The sequence below is a fragment of the Heliconius melpomene genome, chromosome 12, assembly GCF_056956725.1.
Source record: "Heliconius melpomene rosina isolate 202511_hmr_F chromosome 12, ASM5695672v1, whole genome shotgun sequence".
Taxonomy (NCBI): domain Eukaryota; kingdom Metazoa; phylum Arthropoda; class Insecta; order Lepidoptera; family Nymphalidae; genus Heliconius; species Heliconius melpomene.
The window spans coordinates 9,849,319-9,873,214 of record NC_140400.1 but is presented as its reverse complement, the minus strand read 5'-3'; the positions used below and the strand labels follow the sequence as shown (position 1 = coordinate 9,873,214).

Genomic DNA, 23,896 nt, shown 5'->3' with positions numbered 1-23,896 from the left:
CACTAACGACATCTTTTACAATATTTACCTGCGATCTTCTGTGCGCTAAGCCTTGAATATATAAAATAAACGAAATATTTTCAATTCATAGAATATTGTGATATTTAGAATTTTTAACAATTATCATACCTACAATTCAAATTGCAACAAATATAAGTTACTTTATAATCTAACTAACGGACCCGCGCGGCTTCGCCCGCTTGGACTATCTCATCTATTAGCACTAGGTTCATATCCATACTCCTTGCTGTGTGCGGGATACAGCGTGAAGCTGATTATAAGTTCTTTTTGATAATTAATTAACATATTCAGTTAACATTTTCTCAGAGACTTGATGTGATTAAATTTTAAATTTCATTAACGAGTCAAGAAACTTCATTTTAACGAAAATTATTAAATTCGCTTAAATGGACGTTACAAAGCAAATGAAATGCAAATTTAATGTTATTACTTATAGAGCGGCGATTATAAGACGGTGTTACGGGTCCGCGCACCTCTGATATAATACTGCCTTCGTTAAATGTCGATTAGTTTGGGGATTTCATTACAGGGTACGTCAGATAACATCATAATGTTATACTGAAATATTAGTCCTACAGATACATTTTTTATTAAGGTTTTTTAATGAAGGTATTGTAGCGCAGTTAGTACACACGATGGTTGTCGGTTCAATTTCTATTCCAGCGAATTTTTTAGCGAAGTCTTGTTGGGCATTCTAAACAAACGCTTGTTCAGCATTAAGTTTCTGAAATCAAAATGTAATATCAAACGAATTGAAGAACAGGCTGAGTTTTCCCATTAAGTTGTCCAAATTTATAGCGGCGTTCGTGAGTTCCGCCACTCAAACCGCAATTCCTCCAGAATTCGGCAGAAAGGAAAAGTCCGAAAATGTCACCTCTGTCTACCCTGCTATATGCAGAATATTACTAAAGCTGAAAAAAAAAACTTAATTCAACTTACACTTTAAAAATTAAGTAACACCAAAGAAGAAAAAGATTTCCTCCCAACAATATTAGAAAATATCCACGTAGTTCCGACAGAGAGAGAGAGATTTAATGATGCAATCGAGCAAATTAAAAAGTAAATCAAATAGCGCGATGTTCTAGTTCAGTCCGACGTGAATGGAACGAACGGCACTCGTATTACTATCAAAGAGAACATGACATGCAATTTACCTTCACTCAGTCATCTATGTTTGAGAGACATTCATAAAAAACAATGAAAACTGGTATTGGCTGTAATTATACATACATTGTTTATCTTTTGTTTGGAAATGTCATGTTTCAATCAGTATTATTTGTTTTATTTTATATTTTAATTGATTTAAAGTAGGCATTATTTAAAAACTGAGGACTGACTGGGGCCAGTCGTGGCGCTGGGGCATAAAGTGTGACTGTAAGCGCGACTGGTTGTGGGTTCGATACCCACACGAGGAAATGGAATGTTTATTTAAATTTATATTTCCATTTCTTGAGGAACACGCAATGCCTCCAGAATTCGGTGGAAAGTGCGGAACAGTATGTCTTAACACTAGGTTCCTTCTGCCTACCTTGCTGTGTGCGAATTATTCTCAAAAATTTACAGCTGTTCCCTATTAAGCCTATTAGTTTTGAACGTAATAAATTATCTATATCTGAGCTATTTAAATGTTATAACTTTTATCACAATAACAATGTATATTTTCTATTGCTCTTTAACTTTCCAAAGTATTTTAGTCAAAAAAGTTAATGCTTGTACCTATTAAAATTAAACGGGCTATTTTTTAAAAATATTATATTAAAAATTATTAATTGCACTTAAAAAGAAAAATATAATAAATAGATTTCAAATTTTAAAAATTATAAAATTTGTTACAGTTTCTTAGGAGTAGCTCATGTACATATTTATTTACAACAAAGCACTGGACAGCGCTTCTCAAATTATTGATAAACGATCCCCTCAATTTTGTTATAATCAGATAGATTTCTTTATAATTATCATGACATTAGATTAGTACATTTTTCATATAAAAATCGAAAGTACAAGCCGCATTAGTACTAAACCACATGCTTTATAACACGACCACACGTCCAAGAGCATATAGAACTAAAATGTTAATTAACGTGAGCAAAATTTTACTACTAAAAGGTTTGGGTAAGCCTTTAAATTATAACATAAGGATCTAGCGCTTTAAAAAGATAAAATATTAACTTAAAATTCACATATATTTTATGTATAATCCCTTTCTTTTTGGTCTGTTTTTAAAAAAATACTTGTTATTACATTTGACTTTTAAATAATTGTATATTAGAATATTACTGTTTGTAAAATAAGAAAAAAGGAAAAATAATTTAAATTTAGGAATTCCCGAACGTGGCATATCAAAATAGGCCTAGTTAAACAAATTTTAACACATATTCGAGGCGAGACTAATAAGGCGTACTATTGCATTCATAATACAACTCTGATGAAAATAGCCTTAGAATAAATTCAAAAGTTCCTAGGAATTTTCAAAGAAGTCAATCTAAGTTACGTAGTTCCTCAAAATGTTCTATGGAGAGAAATGGTCCTTACTGACTGTGAAGCGGAAAAATCTTAGCAACTTAGACTCAAGGAAGAACTCTATTTAACTCGTTTTCGGCCAAATGGAACGGTAAACGGAATGTTTTCACACTACGTTTTGTTTACAAAAATTGTTTTACACAGAATGAAGAAGGCTCAATGAACCTTGCAGCTACAATATTTATGTAATTTTTTAAATACAAAAATCGTTTCGTTATATATTGGTTACAACTATATGCATAAAACAATAATAAATTCAATAGCTATATTTGCAAGTAAGAACAAAATCGCTTTAAAATACTATAAATTGCTAAAACATGTAGAGTAAACAATGGCATATTTATACACAGATAACGTTAGCCGTTGGATCTTTTTCAGCTGATCTGAATAATCTGTGCACAATACACGAACTTCGAATGTAGCTCTAAAACAATAAATCAGGCCGATGTCCGCCATAGCCGATCCCACCACGTTTTGTACAATACAATGCACGTTCTGCATATATTAAGTGGAAATAAATTATATTTTATTAAATAGATAATGAGTATATAATACTTTAATAGAATTTTACGATCCTTTGGTTAAATTACATTGAATTGGAATGGATTTCTGAGGGGCCTAAAGTTTAATTTGTTTTCCTTGATATAAGAAGAAAAAGCACTGTCATGGATTCCGTTACTCAATATACAGTAAACGGAAAATTACGCTAAGGTGGAGAAAGGAGAGTCTTCTCTTTGCCTAGCTTGCTATTTTAAGCATCAACTTTGTGATCTCTAACTAGAAATATAAGTTCGCTACCTTACGTACCAGAATTATTATGTTGTTATATATTTATCATATTTTACTTCGTTATAGTTTCTTTTTACATTTATAATCTGTCAATTGAACAAATTAAAATTAAAAAAAAAAATTGTGAGTCATTAAATAAATTAAACACAGTTACAGTAGTTTTATTTAAATAATATCCTTATTTTGTTGTGTTAAAGTAAAACAGATAAAAAATACACAAATTTTATAATCAAAAGATTTTCTTTAAATAATTTTTATTATAATTGAATGTATTCAATTTGAAAATTGTATTCTTTATTTTTTTTGTATATTATAAAAATGCTATGAAATTAAAGTATACTGTATGGTAGTAATATATCTGTGGAGGTTTTATGTAAATTCTTCTACATCTACACATAGAAGACAAATAAAAATATATATATATATTGTGTCAATTTATATAAAGCACGACGAAGAATTATATATAATTGAAATGTTTTAAAATCTTAAAAACAAGATGACAAGTGATATCAAAAGTGAAGAGGAAGAGGAGTTTGAAAACATCGAAGATAATGTTATAGGGTGGAGCAACTTGTTATTTCTTCCCTTTAATCCCGTCTTCAAAAGTCTTGTTCTCATTACAGTCGTCATAAAAACTATTCTTGTAAGTTTTTTTATATAAACTAGTTAAATATTAAAGCAATTAGTTTCTTTCTAGTGGCATAATATTTATTTAAGGTATAGTTTAAATAATATACTAACTGTATAACTGAAATCGTTTAATTTGAAGTTTTATTAAAAGACTAATAACTTACTCGCAGCTTTACCTGCTTATCCTCAAATTATAGCCAAATCGAAAATTTTAGATCGGCTACAATAGCTTATGTGTTATTTCTTGTATAAGACAAACGTAGCACTTAGAGGGAACCTAGTGTTAAGACAATCTTTTCCTCATTTTCCGCCGAATTCTTGAGGTTGAGTGGGGAAACACGATGCTTGTCCTCGATACCAGAGCGGAAGCCCCACTTGAGGAAATATTTCATTACCTCAAGTGGGGATCAAATTCACTACCATTCGCGTTTACAGACATACCCTAGTCCTTGTGTCACGGCGGGCCTCAAAAATATTTTATATAATTAATTTAAATATACGAATGTAAGCAAAGCAAATCATTAGAATATAAATATTCTAATACAATTATGCTGAATGGTTCCTACGTAAGTGAATAAAAATGTAAGTATTTTTATTCAAGCGAGTAATAAACGTTCTCCATCGCTTTTAACCCGCCGTTTTATTATTCTTGCAATCTGCTAGATTATTTGCCGCATATTACACCGCTATTTCATAAATTAAACGTGTTAAGTTGCCTTGTCATGAGCTTTAGCATAATGGCTGCTGTTTTAATAGAAAATATAGCAATTTTATAAAACATTTTATAATGGAATGGAAAAGTGTTATTGTTGTGTAGTAGAGCGTGTTTACTTTGATTGTTATAGTAATATGTTCAGTTTTTTAAAGATTTCTTTTATAGCTTTACGCTGTATCCCGTATATATCACAGTACACGGGAACCTAGTATGAACACAGTGCGTTTTTCACAGAAATTTCTAGAAATTGCGTTGCATAGAATCGAATTCAACACCGCGTTTTGCTTTGTTACCAGAGCGGAAAAAAGAAAATGTTAAATATTTCATTCCCTCGAATGGAAATCGAATCCATAACTGTCGTTTACAGTCACATGCTATGCAACTATGCCATGACAAGATTAAAGATTTGATATTTTTAAATTTTAACAAAAATTTTAGGGTCCTATCCAGTCAGTGTTTCCTATAGTACATTGCTGGGATGTCATGGACGTGCCTGGTTGGAATTTCATAAAGTTTCTGTATTTGTATTGCTGTGACCCCATTTATGGTATCGACACGTTTCTTCACATGCTTCACAGGTAAAACTGACTAACTATTTCATTTAATATTTGAAAACTATTGACACTTCTATCATTTTTATTGATTTTTATGCTGCTAAATGCTGCTAATTCAGTTATTATTTTTCATATAGATATAAGTATTAAGTATTCCTCTTACTTAATATAACCCCATTGCAATATAAAATGTTGTTATGTTAAACATCGTTCGGCTTTCTAATCAGCATATTAAAATTAATATAATTATGTTCTACAGGCAGATCACCGACGAAGCTATGAGACGAGAGTTCTTACCGAAGCCGATGTGTTTGTTATTGCTCGATATCATATCTTTGATACCGTTTTATAGAATCATGTCCGATGATGTTTGCCCGCAAACCAGTTTCAGCTCAAACTTTTTCGCCTTTAGTGAAGTTGTCATGCAAGTGTTATAATAATTAAGTTTTTCATTTTCTTTGCATTTTCGAGTGGAGGAAGTAAATAATGTAGTTAAATACGACTTAGTTTTATATGGATGGATGGATTTTAATTCTTATAAATCCTTTTGAATTCATATTATGAAAAATAAGTATATTTGATATTGCTCTCTTTGTTTATGGGATTTAATGTCGTAAAATTTATATGCGACGAATTTTCATTCTATTTTTTTTTTCTGTTTATTTTTTCTTTGTTGAGTATTTCTGCTTTTTAAAAATTTTTAATAGCTTATTAATTTTGAACCATAAAGTCTTTTTAAATCATTTATTAATTTTTAAAAATTCGCTGCGTAATCCGTTACACGGAATGATTGCAAAGTTATTTTAAAGCGTATAAAATTTCCCAAACACTCGGCTTAAAGAAGAAATGGAAATTAAATATGTATAAGAGTTAAAAGGTTTTCTTTACAACCCATTCTCGTGTTGTCCCTGTCGTTGTAGAAAGATAACGGCAGGCACATTCGTATTCGCAGGTTATTTAGCACTTCGTTTTTATAGTGCGGCTAGTCTTTCTCTACAGTTTATTGCTGACTGTACGTTTGTTACGTATATATCGTTTGTCAATAAAAGAAAAGAATAAAAACAAAAAAAAGAAAAAGAATAAATAAATAAACTCTTTAAAGTATCAGTGATGTCAATTTCTGATTTATTAACACACTGCAGATAACTAATGTTACGATTTTGATCTTTTATCAAGAGGGAGAGAGAGGGAGAATTATAGTTGTAAATAATTTTGTGTGAAGGAAAATTAATTTTTAACAAAAAGAAAAACCAACTTCTAACAACGAACTAAAAAGTGAAAAATAATTTTACAAACATTTTATAATTTTGAAGTCGGTGTCAAACTAATGCTACAACACCTTTACTACAATATCTAATTACTAAGCCTGTTTGTTAGCTAAAAAAAGAATCATCAAAATCGGTTGGCGCGACATTGAGTTATTGGTCTATTTGTTGCGCACATGCATAATGCAAATTTAAGACTTATGTGATTTTCTCATAGATACCATTGTCAGACATGGACCAAAAAAAAATGGGACCATTCGGGAAGCTTCACCCTTCAAACAAAAAAAAATTTCAAAATCGATTCTCCCAATCAAAAGTTATGAGGTAACAAACATTAAAAAAAAAAATACAGTCGAATTGATAACCTACTTTTCTTACAGAAGTCGGTTAAAAAACAGTTTCCTCAATTAGCAGAACCAAAAACAACTTGATTTTTAAGACCACTTTATATTTATAGCATAATTAATAATAATGAAGAGAAAAGAGTGACCCATCTCTGTATAGGCAATGAAATAAAAATCCTATTATCTGTATTTTTGTATGAATACAGATAATACATGAATATGAACATGAATAATAATTTATTATACTGTACTTTTCTAGCATTTACAGAGTGGGCGATTATTTTTCACTGATAACAACACATAAATTAGTTCAGATCGTCCTCGGCTTCACAACGATGCTAGTGATTATCGTGAACTGTGTTACTTGTTTCTGGTTGCTGCTCACCGCTAACGGTCTGTGCGCGAATTGTAAGGACCACCCTCAGTTTGATTGGAGAGTTCATATTCTTCATAAAGTAAGATTTTTTTGTTAGTTACCACTGTATCACGCTCTTTGAAACTTCGTATTTAAAACCGCTCTCTACTTCCAGATCTATCTTGAGATGCCGTTTTCACGTTTTTGACATCTCAAGATCGTGTGCCTTACCATTGAGACTGATAAGGCAGGCATCAGTGGTAGGGCACTCCATTTCCCAATTGCCAATGTTTTTTTCTGAATATATTTCTTTTTTCCATTTACCCTGAATTATGAAGGGAAATTATGTTATTTAAATAGATAACAATAAATAATATAAGATATATAATTTTCAGCTGAATGAAACTGATCAAAATTATAGTACATACGTCTATGCGACTACTATTATCATATCCTACATCGTTAATAAACAATTCGATGAAATAAAACCGACAACACTAGCAGAACTCGTAGTTATCAGCATATTAATGGTTGCTGGAAATCTTTTACTAACATTTATTGTATTCCCAAAAATGGTAGCGGAAGGTCTATTAAATTTTCGAAGAATATGCCAATACTATCCTCAAGTACACAGAGTTATAGAAGAAACAGAAAGACGGAATCCCAATTCAAAAACACATTTAGAAGTAAAAGAGTTTTACGCTCTGATGTGGAAAAAACGTAAAGGAATAACTTGGATACCGGAAGTAATATCAGAATTGCCGAGATATTTACGAATAGATATTAAGATTGACCTAGTATGGGCGGTATTTTACCATAGCCCAACATTTAGGAAAACTTCATCGCCCTTCAAGCGTTGGCTCTGTGAATATATACGAATGGATTATAAATTACCTGGAGAAAAATTCTTCGCTGGACCCCACTCTCATTCACATTTATATTATATAAAATCTGGTATAGTTCAGCTAATCTCATCGGATGATGGTGCCACACCTTTAATATCTGTTTCTAGTGGTACCATTTTCGGAGATATTAGTTTCTACGTACCTTGTAAGAGAAAGGTAATCGTGAAATGTCTCACTTATTGTGAAGTATTGTATATTCCTCGTATAGATATTTTGCAATCACTACACAAGTATCCTCAAGATCGGCGCAATATAATGAATCATGCAAAGGATAGGATTAAGCATGCTCGTACTTTATATTCTTGTAAGCAACTGGTACGAGGTTTGGACAGAACTGAGGACGAAGGTAGGCAATATCTGAACTTGTTACTTTTTAAAAGTATTAAAATACTGCCTTGCACTGCACTATTATATCTCTTTTTTATTGTTTTTTCTCGTCAAGGAAGTAATATAATGTTTCTTTTAATCTATATATATAAAAGGACTTGTCCTCACTGACTGAGGTAAGACGCACGCACAGCCGTAACCGCTGTGCGTAGAAACGTGAAATTTGGACAGATATTTACTTTTGTAATTTGGACATCCACTAAGAAGGGATTATGAAAAATTTTAACCCTAAAGGGGCGAAATAGGGGTTGAAAGTTTGTATGGAAAAAAAAATAAATATGCACCGATTTTCATAAAATTGTAAATTCAGACTCTTAAAATGATTTAATTGAACACATGTTTCACGGTTTTTTGGAATTTACCCCCTAAGGGTGCCAATAAGGGGTTGAAAGTTCGTATGGAAAAATCTTTAAATCGCCACCGATTATTATAAAATTTGAAACTTAGACTCTTAAAAATATATCACTGAACACATGTTTCGTGGTTTATATTAATTCATCCCCTACGGTTGTAAATCAGGGGTTGAAAGTTAGTATGGAAAAATCCTTAATCACCACCGATTTTTATAAAATTTGAAACTTAGACTCTTAAAATATTTCATTGAATACATATTTCGTGGTTCATTTTAATTCATCGACTAAGGGTGCAAATAAGGGATTGAGAGTTAGTATGGAAAAGTCTTTAAACCGCCACCGATTTTTTTAAATTTTAAATTTAGACTCTTAAAAATATTTAATTGAACACATGTTTCTTGGTTTATTTTAATTCATCCCCTAGGGGCGCAAATAAGGAATTGAAAGTTTGTATGAAAAAATCTTTGAATCGCCACCGATTTTCATAAAATTTGAAATTGATACTCTTAAAAATATTTCATTGAACTGCGAAAGAGAAGCTGCGCGCGTCCGCTAGTTTTATATAATTCCATTGTGTTATAACAGCAACTACAAATTGCCTATATCTTGTAGTTCATCTAAATTTTTATTTTACATAACATAAATATTTCATAACAGGCATTGCGTGGATAAAAAAACGATGGTGGGAAATTTCTGAGGCAGTATCTAATTGGAAGAAAAGGTCGTGTAAAAAAGAGTTGGAAAAATGCGAATTGCCGGCAGAAGAAACGGCTTATCATTGTCCTAAATATATCGGCCAATTAGTACTTTGCAGCGACATACAGTTACAAATGAAATCAATGTTTGCTAACGTTGAATTTCCCTGGATATTTGTGCCGGATTCAATATTTGGAAGGATTTGGAGAAATATTGTGATTTTCACAGTATTTTGTGTATTATTGTTGTATCCTCCATACATAACGAGACATTCAATGCCTAAATGGTTCAGATTTTTCCAATTTTGGGCAGACTTAATTTATATACTTGATATATGCGTTGCTTTACTTACTTCTGTTGTAAGGGATGAAAATGACACAGACGATTTCGCAGCAGTTATGTTTACTAGATGCAAAAGTATGAAATTTACTTTGGACGTTCTTTCAACGGTCTGGATTGAGAATGTGGCTGTGATCGTAGGAGTGCCACAATATTACGCCGCATGTCAGTTTAATCGCTTAATTAAGATTTACGTTCTTTTCACGAAATGGCAAATTCATAAGGATCCTTTATACGATATTTGCTATAAGATTGCATTGTTACATATCTTTTTCGCGTATATTATTAGCTATTTTCTTTTTATGATTGACCGTGGCGAACGCAAATTGACAACTAGCTATTTCTTTGGGGAAATGTTTTGTAAGAAAGATGAATCCGATGATAAGTGCGATTTTGAAGCAGTTCATCCTATCTTCGTTGTGCTGGCTTTTACTTTAGAGTACATCTTTTATGAATACCTTCCCTCTACTCTATTAGATATTTATACAGCAATATTTATAAGCTATATTGGTTTCATCGTTTATGTCTATTGTAAAAGCAGTTTGGTTGCGTCTTTATACTTAAGATACCGTGAACTATGCAATTATCAATACTTTGTATCAAATATCAAAAATCATTACACGCATCATAAAATTCATCCAGATTTGCTGAAGCGTTTAAATAGATATTTAATATGTCATTGGAAATATTACAATGGCATGGACGTGATGCACCCGAATCTACTAAAAAATGAGCCTTACGATGTTTATTGGAAAGTTCACGGGCAAGTCGCGGAGAGAATCATACGGGAGTCGAAGGCATTTGTATCTGCTAATCCAGCTCTAGTAAGGGAATTGGCTTACAGAGGAAAATTCTTAATATTACCTAAAAATTCTACCATTATTCTTTTTGGGATTGTTAGCAATAACGTGTCTTGGATAGTACAGGTGATATACATTTATAATTATAGATTAAGCAAAATTCATTTAGATCACTAAAAATAAAATAGATAAGTTTCTGTTTCTAAGTGTAAATTACTCTGTTTATAATGAAGGGTTCAGTGACATGCGAAAGTCCTAATGAAAAAGGAGAGTTGATAAAGAAAATTTACCATCCTGGCGAATTAATCACCTCTTTTGGAATTTTCTTTAGAACCGTGTCACTTAGGACTATTACAGCATGCACTGAGTGTGAGGTAAGTAGACCTGTCTATCTTTCTAATAATTAATATACTTTATTGTATTTTAAAAAATCCGGGCTATGTCGTCCACCGAGGGTTTTTTTCTGAAATTTAAACTTAGCGTAGCCAGAGCCTTTCATCTGATACCTAACTTGAAATATCAGCTTTGAAATTTAATGTAATGCTATTTTGCCAAATACCATTCAAAAGAATAGCCTTAATTGCTATGAGTAAAAAAATATTCGTATTAAAATAACTAATTGCTTATTTTAGATTTTATACCTAAAAATGCATGAATTTCACGATGTTATTAAGAGTTATCCACACCAATGGGAACTTATTCAAGACTGTGTTAAGGAATTTTCTCCGGCTCTTGATCTGTTGGTTCACGATTATATGGATAAACATCAAAATGTATTTATATAATATTTTTGTTAAATTATTTACAAAAGAGTAACAGAATACTACATTACATGTAATTTAATGTTGCAGTACAAAAAAAAGTTACGTGATCACATTTTTCACGCCAGAAAAACTGGTGCACCACCAATCCCAACTATTGACTCTAAGGACGAACAAAAAGAAAAAACTGCCAAAGCTTGCATTGATCCAGCATCGCGGTTAGTACTGTTGTTAAGTATATTCTAAATGGGTTTTTAAATTGAATTACTCAATACATTATTCAATACGTAATGTTACCTAATTAAAAATAAGCTTAATTATAATTTTAGCTCTAAGACAAATTTAAAGCGATTTTCGGCTATATAATTATAAAACACAATTTTTAACAAAAAAAAACTGACTTCTAACAACGAACTAAAAAGTGAAAAATAATAAGCCAAGTAAAACAAACAGGCTTAGTAATTAAATATTGTAGTAAGCGTGTTGTAGCATTAGCTTGACACCGACTTAAATTTTAAAATCTTTGTATAATTATTTTTCACTTTTTAGTTCGTTGTTAGAAGTCGGTTTTTTTTTGTTAAAAATTATTTTATTTCACGATTTTAAGTGATGGGTATCTTAAAATAATGGTTCTTAAACGAGTGGTGATGGTGGTGGTAGTGGTTGTCAACGATTGGTTTTGGTTGTCCTATGTAAAACTTCATTTAATTAGGTATTATTTTTGTGCAAAGTTACATTTTGGTATATTGACAAGAATATACATAAAAAGTATTCGGGCGAATTGAGAATCTCCCTTTTTTGAAGTTGGTTGAAAATGAGAACATCCTCTTTTTTGAAGTTGGTTGTAAAGAAATGCAACGATCAGGAATTTCACTTCTGACATCAATTTAAAAAGTTTTTGCTTGTAACTATTACAATATAATCAATTTCTTACCAAAAAAAAACAAACTTTCTCAATTTTCACCGGATTCCATAATCAGAACCTAACCAATCTTTCACTAACTTATCCTTGAAGTGAATCCTTTCAAATAAAAAAAGAATCATCAAAATCGGTTCGCGTGACATTGAGTTATTCGTCTATTTGTCGCGCACATACCTAATGCAAATTTAAGACTTATGTGATTTTCTCATGGATACCATAGTGAGACATGGACCAAAAAAAAATGGGACCATTAGGGAAGCTTCACCTTTCAAACAAAAAAAAAAAATTCAAAATCGGTTCACCCAGTCAAAAGTTAAAATACAGTCGAATTGATAACCTCCTTTTCTTACAGAAGTCGGTTAAAAATGCAATTTAATTATTCCCTTTTTCTGTAAAAATAAAATTAGATTTCATATTTAAGCTAACTAGAGATGTTTTTACTGTCGTAAAGCTCTAGGAAAAACATAGGACCCTTCTTTATTACTCTCGAACTCTGGACAAAGAAAAGAAAATCTGAGAAAACTTTTGTTTTTATATCTTCTTCTTCTTCTTGCTTAGGTACGAGTACATAATGTAACCTTTTTAAGAAGCATAAGGTACTTGTTCAAATATATATATTTTGCAGTTTTATGGAATGCTGGATGTTGATTCGAGCGATTGTAGTTGTCGTTTCAATATCATCAAGCGCAATACAAGGTACGCTTCGAAATTATTTATCTTACATAATGTAATGTTCTGATTCCGCTCGACGAATATATTAGATAGAATGTAAGAGTAATAGAGTAATTCAGATGAAATAATAAATAATTTTGCAGTACAAGCGGGCGAAGCCGCGAGCAGGTTGCTAGTATGTGTTATATGTTTGGTTAAGTTTATTGAAAATATGCCTTTTTTTTAAGGTGGCAGTGGCGCTAATTCAAGATGGGCTTTTATGGTGATAGGAGTAATATGCGATATGATTGCCGTTGCTGATATAATATTAAAACTATTTGTTAGTCTTATTTTAATTTATGGACATTTAAGTAAAAGACAAAAACATTGATCGATCTTTGAACTATATTGCTTAAGAGAGATAACATTTGAATAAAAGGACTCCTTGTCACATTCTTTTTAATTAATCTTTTATAATTGTGTAATTGTGATTTTTGTGTCATATTTAGTTGTTAAGCCAAAGTTATGAATTGTGAAAGGGTAGGCTCTGTGGACCTAGTTTTAGAATTTTCCATTGACTACGCAACCGTTTAATTTTCAAGATTTTGCGTGTTGAGTTGTAGAATTCAATGTCGTGCTTTATCTTGTTAACATAGCCAAAAAATGGAATAATTCATTCCCTCAAATAAGAAATGAACACATAAACCTTGCGTTTATAGTCTTACGATACGACTACGACTGAGCCAGCACAACCCCTAACCAAATTTACTAATACTTCCCAATATTGCTATAGTTAGCATTTAATACGTGCTCTATGTATTCTTACCCTTAAAGTTTTATTAAATTGCAGATGGGCTATTACGATCAACGTGGCTTACTTATATCGTGCTTAAGGATGAGCATGCCACATTATTTGAGCCGTGGCTTTATTTTCGATGTAATTGGCTGTCTTCCCATTTATCAAATTTACAACGGACTAATGACTACTACTATAAACGAGAATGATGGAATGCTGATCACAACGATAAGCAAATTCGCTCACTTGTATTTGTTGACTGGATATTTCAATTATCTTGCTGATATGCCCAATACGAATTTTTCGTTTTTAATGGTAAGTTGTACGGAGCTTATATTGTTATAATGTACTGCTAAATTTACTACTTAAAAAATGAGAAGCGCAAAAGTGTGGGACTGTAAGCGAGACGGTTAAGGGTTTGATTCCCATCCAGGGTCTGGTAACGACCAAAACGCGGCGTTGAATTCCACCATTCAATAGGAGACGTTTCGAGAATTCAGAGAAAAATGGGCAACGAAAATGTCTTAACGGAAACGAAGTGTGTTAACACTAGTTCTTAAGTTCGATACGCCGTGAAGCTGGATAAAATTGATATAAGAAAATTAGTAGTTACTAAAGTAATTACAGATATTTATGATTTTTTTTCCATTCAGATTTTGAAGTGGCAAGTGGTATCCCTGTTAGCGTTGCTCGGCTCAAGTCATTATTTTGTTTTTAAATGTATTGAGTTTGAATGGGGGCCCTTTGGTCAACTTTTAGGCATGACTCGTCGCGAAGACTGCTGGCTGCCTACCTATTTACCTCTAAGTGAAAAACCTACTATCCATCAGTTGCATATGGTAGGATACGCCAAAATGTATATTTTATCTATCTTCAAGCATCTTCTTTTATAATAATCTTTGGTATTCTCTTATATTGATGGCCAGGCAGGGAAATCTGTGATTTGTTGTTGTTAGTTTTTTGTGTATTTAGAAATATTAGATAGATTTACAATAGAAACGCCCTAAAAACTCTGATTTGTATATTATTATTTTTGAAATATAACTACCAATTTACTTTCAATATTTGTGCGAAAACTTTCAACAACCAAACTTGTAACAGTATTGTCAGCTATAAAATTATAATATAATATTATATAACTGCTATAGAACTATAAGTATTTTGAGAACATCTTTTTAAGGATCCAAAAATTTAACCCTCTTAAGCGATGTTTTCAACTTTTACACAACTATGTCTCTTAGGTTTACGCGGAAAGTCTAAATCTGGCCCAGAGCGGTTTTATGAGATTTAACCTGGGCAAGTTTCAGATAAATCGAAAACATCTTGGTGTTGGATTTATGCTTCTACTACTAGGATTTATGTTTTGGTAAGCCATTTCGAACAATACGTACCTACGAGTGTGTACAGGAATATATATCACTTTGCCAATATTTGTTGGCGATCGGAATGGCAATCAGTGAATTGCTGTTTATTTCTAATTCTATTATATTGCAGTGGTTGCCTTTCCCTATTGAATTTATGTTACCATTTTAACTGTTGTTGTTATTATTTTCTTTTTTTATTGTTAATTTAGTTCCTTATAATATTTATTTAAATTTATATTTTCATTTCTTTGCTGTTGTGTCGAGGCAAAGCGCGGCGTTGAGTGTTTTAACACTAGGTTCCCTCTGCCAGCGTGTTATGTGTGTTGGCTGTACTTCTAAAATAAAATTTCATCAAAATAAAACCATAAAAAAAAATACGTAGAAATTTCTAGGATAGAATTTGTTATTTGTAGGTATGTAATGTGCTATTCACTAACTTTGTTAGTGCTGAACACTCGAAGAAATACGCTATTTCAGCACGGAGTTAATCAGTTAAGAAGGTTTTTGAACGCTGAAAGAATCGAAGACTCGCTCATAGATAGAGCCGTTGCACATTTTAGATACTGGTGGTTAAGGTACAGTAATATGTAATTCTTTTTTAATATGCAATAGCCCGTCATAGTTCTGTGTCTGTCTATAAACACCACGGTTTTAGGTTCGATTCCTGTTCAAAGAGAAAGGACTTTTATTTCCCTGCTTTGATACCAATACAAAGTCTGGCTTTGAGTTTTGCCACTTAATACGCAATATCTCGAAAAATGAACGGTGCGTGGAGTACGGAGTGTGTGAACACTAACTTTACTATACCTACTCGGCTATATGTGGGTTATAGCATTGAAGCTAAAAAAAATATTTTTTTTTTATTTTTAGTACGAGTTGTAATTATTTGATATTGTTTTTTTTTTTCAGAACAAAAGGTATTAACATACAAAGTCTAATGAATGAACGTATTGGTGCTATATTTAGACAAGATTTGAGTTATTATTTCTTTAAAAAGTAAGTCTTGTTTTTTCAATATTTAGGAATTATATATTAGTAAATAAATGTAGTAATAAGCTAACATGTTAATACAATACTAAAGTTACTGTTTTTTTTTTTTTTATATTATAGGACAGTTGAGGCAACTAATACATTACTAAAAGGGGACGAAAACGTAGAAAGGGCTCTAGCTAGTGCATCCACTCAAATTTACTTCCTTCCAGGACAAATAATTGTAAGGGAAATGAATTTGACTCCTTGGGTTTATATAGTTCATCGAGGAAAAATTATTATTAAACAAAATGAACAGGAATTGGTGACTTTGACTAAGGTACAGCATAATTATACAATATTTATCTATTTCTTAGAATGAAATATTGGAAAATAAAACTGTTCAAATACGAATCCCCTAAGAATTACAAAAAAATTCAAGAATTACATTAGATATTCAAGAATTACATTAGATATTCATTTTAGCTTGATTCCTTTTATACTGAGAAAGGCCCTTTGCCTTGACAGACGGTCAGACATATAAACAAACATACAGAAGGATTACAAAATGATCTTATAAATGTTTTGTTTTTTTTAATGTACTGGACCCTTAAAAAATGTATAAAAGTATCTTAATTTACTGCTGTAATATTGAAATAATCTCATTCTATCTTATCTTACAGGGTGGTATATTTGGGCAGCTAGACAGCGTTGTGCCAAGACCCGTTCAGATATCAGCAGAATCTGGTGATTGCGCTGATTTACTGCAAATACCAATCGATAAATTTCAAAATGTTATTGGTGATAAGGTATTTATAGAAAGAGAAAATGTTTTAATTAAGAAGATAACTATAGTATCAATTATTTGTACTACTACAGGATGCAAATTTTAGGCTCAGCTTAGCTTTTATCTTTTTTTTTACAGCTTCACGCTGTATCCCTTACACAGCAAAGTAGGCAGAGGGAACCTGGTAATCTAGTGTTAAGATACTCCATTCGTATTAGGACAGTTCCGGTTCTCATTATTCGCCAAATTCTGGAGGCATTGTATATTGAGTAATTTTCTTTCTCTGATATTTTATTTTTAAAAATCCTTGTATACTTGTCACTTAAAATATCACTAGAGAGTATGAATTTTCTTAATGATCTCTAGGATTCTAGATGTTAATAAATACTTTGGAATCTGGAGCAAGAAAAAGTATGGAGAACGTTCTCCAAAATCAATTTACTTCGTTTTGAAAAGTTATAACATATTGGTACTTACTTTTCTTTCTTCGAATTTATTTTCAGGGTAGGGAAAGTATCGCAAAAAACTGGCAATCAAAATATGATTATATGGCGGTGAAAAAGTTGGTTGTTGAAAACCCATACAACACTGTGAGGTATTTACTTCGTGGACGGAAAGCTATACAGTTACCTGTGAGCGTGTTGCCTATGATCTTTTTTAAAGTATGAAGAGGCGAGTCGTGGCGTAGGGGCACAAGATGTGACTGTAAAATCGACTGGTTGTGGGTTCGATTCCCACTCGAGGAAATGAAATATTTATTTAAATTTATATTTCCATTTCTTCGCTCTGGTGTAGAGGTAAAGCGCGGCGTTGTTCCGCTACTCAACACGCAATGCCTTTAGAATTCGGTGGAAAGTGAGGAACGAAGTGTCTTAACATTAGGTTCCCTCTGCCTACCCTGCTGTATGCGCAATGTCTTCGGAATTTAGCAGAAAGTTGAGAACGGAAAGTGTCTTAAGGGAATCAGACTGTTTTAATATCAGGTTCTCAAGTTTCCACCACGTACCTTGCTATCTACGGAATAGGGCTTGAACCTAAAAAAAATGATTTCCTAAAATGGTTAATTAAATTGATCTTTTATATATTTATCTATTACCTAATTACATCCTTTCATTACAATATATCTCAACAGTGGATGAACAAAAGATCGAAAGCTGAGTCAGGTACCTGCTACTACAGGTGGCTGTACGTGTCGTACATGTGCCCGGTCATATCGTCCTTGACAATGCTAATAATGGTGACGCTCCCCGATGACTACAAATCGGATTTCTTTACGGGGGATTTTGTTGTATTGGACTGTTTGTTCCTTTTGTATATGCTTACGGAGTTTTTTACGGTTCGTATTTTATATTTTTGATTTTGATAATTTATATATACATATTTGAAATAATTCCAAGTGAATAGAGTAAAAATACTTAAAATAATGTGACAATGAAAGTAGGCAATACGATTTAAACCTAGAAACCCAATCTACGCAGATTTGACGTAGGTATAGTGCAGTGAAATATCGCTACTTTTTTCAACTTTATATTTTAAATATTTTTTTAAATATCGAAAATGTATTCAAAATTTATTTAAAAAAGTTATTTATACATTATTTAATATATTTTCATTCTAGACCGAGCTAATAGTAGAAAATGGCGAATGTGTACATAAAGTGTTAAAATGGCGTATTTTCCGGAAGTGGCAATTTTATATTGACTTATTATCATTCTTCATTCCACTTTTATCTTACGATACGAGCTATAGAACTTATGGCATGTTCAGATTACTTAGGCTTCACTTACTTTATGATTTTCATAAACACTATTGTAAAGGTTTTCAGGTATTTTTTTTTTATTTTCTATTAATTTGAAGTTTTTAGTAAGATGATGAAGATAATTTAGTATTAAGATAAAAAAAGAGTCCATATAAATTTCCTTAAAAAAATTAGAAGGAACACGAGAAATTTGTTGGAATTATGTGTTGACTGGCCTCCACACCAGAGCTAAGAAACTAAAATATATATTTAAATTAATATTTCCTCGAGTGGGTATCGAACCCATAGTAGATTTTACAGTCACACTTACATGATTTATACCCCCTTTTTTGAGGTAATATTTATTCAAATAGTAAATATTTCAGAGTATGTGTGCACCAATATTACTAAAGATCGCTATAGTAATGTTGTTGTTACATTGCATCACCTGTGGCTGGGTCTACGTCGCTTGTCGAGGTACAATGATTTTAATTACTATGAGGTCTTGAAATTGATTGCTTTTGATGTTACTATAGATTTTGTAGGTATTAAAACTTCTGTTCAATTAATGGTGTTTAAGATTGACAATATGGTTAAAATAACCACATGACCATGTATTAAAAAAGTTTCCATTCAATTTAACTTCAAACATTTTAACTTGAAAAGGAATGGTTGTACACTATTGAATTGAATTGAATTATTATCATTGAATTATCATTATTTTGTATTATATTATACAATGAAGAAATTCATTGTGCAGATGCGTCACAAGCCCAACGTTTAGGCGAATCGTGCGTCTCGTCCTCTATCTTCCTTCTTCATCACCTTCGCTTTCACTCGTTCATCGATTTAGAAACTGTTGCCACGTCTAAAAAACTTAGTTGACTCTACTAACAACGCTTATTACTTTTAAAGTGCCGAATGTGATTTAATATATAACCATCCTTTTACAATATATATTTCATGAATAGTCTTAGTAGACTCTATCTTCTATAGAAGAATGTTGATAACATATACACTTTGCAGGAGCGGGATTTTCTTTAGAAGTCTCGAAGTTTCCACCAGATATTAACGCGACAATAGACTACACTGAGTGGACTACACCTGATAAAAGAAAAGACGGTAAGTAAATTTTATATTATCGTTATTATAAAGGTAATTGATAGTCACTCTCTTTGTGTGACTCAGTCGTAAAGTAGCGTAAGGTGTACGATAGTTACGAGTTCATGTACTTCTTGAGGCTTTTAAGTATTACTGCCAATTTACTAGTTTTGGGTGTGTGTGTGATTACAAGGTCTGGCTATTATTGGCTCTTAGGTGATTATGGTTATTTTGCAGGATGTGCACGTTTAACGAGACACTTTACAGGCAAAGATGAAAATAAATACGGTTTTGTAGTGCCTCAACACTGGACCTCGGATTACATTGTTGCTATGATATATATTATTATAATATATACAAATACAGAAGAAGATATTGTTAGTAAAAAATAATTAAATTTATATTTATTTGATTTTTAAAAATATCTGGATCCGAAATAAATATAAATAGTAATTAAACGTTAGATTAAATATGCTTAATGCTTAATCGTAGTACATGTATTTATATTTAAGTTAAACAGATTTAAATATTACGTAAAATCTAATAAAATTAAGATAAAAAAAGTTTATTAATCTTTGCTAGCAGTTAATTTACTGAATGTACAATATTATAAGAGAACGCCGTTATGCTGTCAAACAAACTAGGGTAACGAAGAAATTTCTATATTCAATGTTTTTAGAATGGAAACGAGTCTTCGCTAACTTTGCTCATTTTATAAAAAAAACTACGATGTATTTTTTGTCCTTACGTGTGATAATGATATCGCAATATAAGTTATAAAATTCATAGAATATTTTTTATAATAGAAAAAGTAAATATTTCAGGTTGTAGCGTTGACTCTAGAACAAATATACTATAAACTATTTATAAATTTCATACTATATCCAGTTGAAATATGGATTTTAAGTATAGCAATAAGTGCTGTTTACACAAAATATCGAGAATTATACTCGTACGATTATGATGTTAATATTTTAATGACTTCTCTGAGACACAGCGGCTTGTCGACGATATTGTTGGAGTCAGTTAAGGAATATACAACGCAGTTATGGCAGAGGCAGCGAGGTTTGTTAAAAAATACTATTAGTTTAGACTTATATTAGTAGTTGCTCCAGATTTGTTTGCGTGGACATTTGTAAAATGAAAAACACATGTTTTCCCCGTTCTCGTATGTATTTCAATAATATCTAGCTTTGCTATTTATATTATCTCGATTTTGCTTTGCTCTGCATGCTAATTCAAGTTTCTGAGACCAATTTCAAGCTTCTGAGTCCTATAGTCCAGTCCAAGTAAACAAAGCCCACGTTGCGGGTGACGACTAGTGCTATATACAATATATATTTCCAATACAAGTACAGTGGATTCCATCGTTTTAAGGTAACTGGCTCCCCGAATTAGCTCAACAAGCGCCGCATTGTCTTCGTGAGGACCTCCTGAGCGCCCTCTACATCCATCACCTGTGTACTGCCCCCCTTTTCAAAGATATGCCGGAATATTTTAATCGGCAAGTTGTTTCCAGGTTGAAAAGAGTTGTTGTATTTCCAGGTAAAAATAATAGATTTCTTGTAGGATATATTGTTAGCATATGTCTTTTATTTGAAATCAAAAAGTGTGATAATAAAGGGTTTTATATGACAAATTATTCTCATGTCGTCTGGGTCGTGGCGCAGGGGCACCAGCGTGCCTGTGAAAACGACGGTTGTCGATTTCCACAAGGGGAGTAAAATATATTTAATATTTTCCTTGTTCCGATAACGCAACAAAGCGCGGCGTTAAGTTCCGTCATTCGAAATTGAATGTTTTGAAAATTCGAGAAGTGTCTTAGAAGAAACGAAGTAAATTTGTGGTTTGTCTCTTAAAAATACAATTACTATGCACAGGTAAATACATTATACGGGAAGGCGACATGTTTTCCATTATGTGTTTTATTCATGAAGGTGAGGTTGAAAAGTGGTACACAGATAAGAAGTGAGTCTATTTTTGCATAAATATTTTTTTCTGATACCATTTTGTTATATTTTATTATTATAGAAATAATAATTATGATGACAATGATTGCACTTGTATAAAATATATATATATCTAGTTATTTAGAGACACAGTGTTAATATTAAACTTTATATACATATTCTTAGAAGTATTAGAAATTATATAGTATGCGGTTTTAATAAAAAATATTAATACAAGTATTTGCTTATATCTTTGGCCGTAAGCGAATGAAGCGCTGTTGAGCCTATTTATTATGTTAATAAGTTATACATTGAAAAATTGTTAAAAAGGAAAAATTTTCATTTTTAATTTAAAAAATATATTTTTATATGTACTACTAACAATTCTTTATTCATACTATATTTTTTCCAGTGGTGAAAGAAAGATGCTGTCTGTGTTGAACACCAACGGATATTTCGGACTGATACCCGGTCTGTTTCCAAACACACCATTCCAATTTTCGTATTTTTCGAGAACGGTAACTGTACTGTGCAAATACTTTTTGTTTTTCGTCTCTGTTTTAGTTTTGAATGACAAGAGTTAATTAAAACGTCGATTCCTTTTGATAATTTCGACTTCGCTAACGGTGTTTTACTTTGCTCTCTTTATTTGCCTTTTATGTGCATTTTGTATGTATGTATGTATGTGTATATAATTTATGAGATTCTTATGTTCAATATTTGATTGGTGAATGAGGCAAATGTTTGTATTGAAAACGTGAAAGCTTACCTTGTACTGATTTGTTAATTAGTTAAATTTGTACTGATTGAATGAAACATCCTTATTATTTTTGTGAGAGTTACTAGCGAGTAGAGCGGAGCGACACCAGAGCTAAGAAATGGAAATATAAATTGAAATAAATATTTCCTCGAGTGGGGATCGAACCCACAACCAGTCGGCTTTACAGTCACACCTTGTTCTCTGAATAAAGATCACATATATTTTGAATTAAGCTACGTTACTACGAGCTTACCAAGTGAATCACAGGTATTTCCTTTTTTTTCAGGTGGTTGACATTGTCTTTTTAAGAAATAAAGATTGGAAGGACCTTCTTGAAGGATATCCTGATATGAAGGAGAAGCTCTTCATTGCTGCTAAGACACTTACAAGGGAACATACTATATAGAACACTAGTTTTTTTAATTACTAGAACAAAATTAAATTAAACAAGACTAATAAACGCCATCGTAGTGTTTGTATTCGCGATGGTGGTGGTTTCCATTCCCGTTTGAGGCAATATTTATATGTTAATAATTTTATATTTTCTCCCTTTATTCAATGTGGTTCCACGGCATTCTAAAATAAAATAAAGATACTCACGAAAATCCCTAAAGATATGACACATCGCTTCCTTCTCTAATTAAATGATATCGTAATGCTAAATTATGTGTACTTAACGCGGCATGCTCGTAAAAACGGTTGGGAACTCTCTCCCTCTTTCCTCAGTTTTTTTGTTACCGAAAAAGATCAAAGCTTTTAATACTAATTAATTTGTAGCCGAGTTTATGTGAAATATTTAAAAAATATTGACATAGATCAAATAACATGCCTAAGCCTAAATTATGTTATTTGAGAATTTTCGTCCGTAAATACTCGTATATGAAAAAAATGAGCCGATCTAAGGGCAGTCTGTGATTGTAAACGTTATACTAGTAGGTTCGATATACACTTGTCTTGTTTTATTGAATTCATCAACAACTCTTGACATTAGAGTCCGTCTTTATAAATCGCTTTCAACTCCGTGATCGATTTTGAGACCGATCTTGAGTTGCCGTTTTAATAATTTATGAAAGAAAATAATAGCTTGAATGTTGAATTTGTAGGTTATATTCCAAAAGAATATAATATAAATTATAAAATAATTATTTCTCAATTATACCGTACACGTGAGTTTCCCACTTAAGTAGGAGGTCGTTTTCTTATTTTTTTACAGCATTACGGCCGTAATAAAAGCCATGGATATTTCATCTCGACGTTTATCGCCGGTGGAGCTGATAAAAGCACCGCCTCAATTATCACTTGCTCGGGAAGTCATTTTTTTTTCAATTTGCCCAATGCTGTTTCTGCAGAATTAGAATTTTTCATTTCTATGTTTAAGTATTTTGGCTTGGTTTTTCGATATGAGGATTTCTTAAGCGTTTCGTA

General features: G+C 31.8%; 1 protein-coding gene across 1 annotated transcript; it reads left to right on the top strand.

The window, feature by feature from the left end:
* The first annotated feature begins 3,826 nt into the window (after positions 1 to 3,826).
* LOC146533801 (uncharacterized) lies at positions 3,827 to 23,157 on the top strand. The gene is made up of 29 exons (XM_085193797.1): positions 3,827 to 3,973; positions 5,114 to 5,253; positions 5,489 to 5,653; positions 7,098 to 7,293; positions 7,589 to 8,444; positions 9,496 to 10,799; positions 10,907 to 11,047; positions 11,306 to 11,446; positions 11,525 to 11,652; positions 12,982 to 13,052; positions 13,256 to 13,347; positions 13,858 to 14,118; positions 14,457 to 14,642; positions 15,045 to 15,169; positions 15,581 to 15,742; positions 16,077 to 16,163; positions 16,278 to 16,476; positions 16,820 to 16,945; positions 17,427 to 17,555; positions 18,056 to 18,259; positions 18,542 to 18,748; positions 19,048 to 19,138; positions 19,688 to 19,783; positions 20,000 to 20,139; positions 20,587 to 20,827; positions 21,140 to 21,307; positions 21,643 to 21,730; positions 22,124 to 22,229; positions 22,758 to 23,157. The coding sequence occupies exons 1-29, from the start codon at positions 3,827 to 3,829 to the stop codon at positions 22,875 to 22,877; spliced, it is 6,117 nt and encodes a 2,038-aa protein (XP_085049923.1). The 3' UTR covers positions 22,878 to 23,157.
* Positions 23,158 to 23,896: the final 739 nt, after the last annotated feature.

Bases quoted from the DNA above. Each gene is read 5' to 3' on its own strand.
- LOC146533801 (XM_085193797.1), top strand. From the start codon at position 3,827: ATGACAAGTGATATCAAAAGTGAAGAGGAAGAGGAGTTTGAAAACATC. The intron at 10,800-10,906 runs GTGATATACATT...TTTATAATGAAG, and splicing joins ACGTGTCTTGGATAGTACAG to GGTTCAGTGACATGCGAAAG. The intron at 19,139-19,687 runs GTACAATGATTT...TACACTTTGCAG, and splicing joins GGTCTACGTCGCTTGTCGAG to GAGCGGGATTTTCTTTAGAA.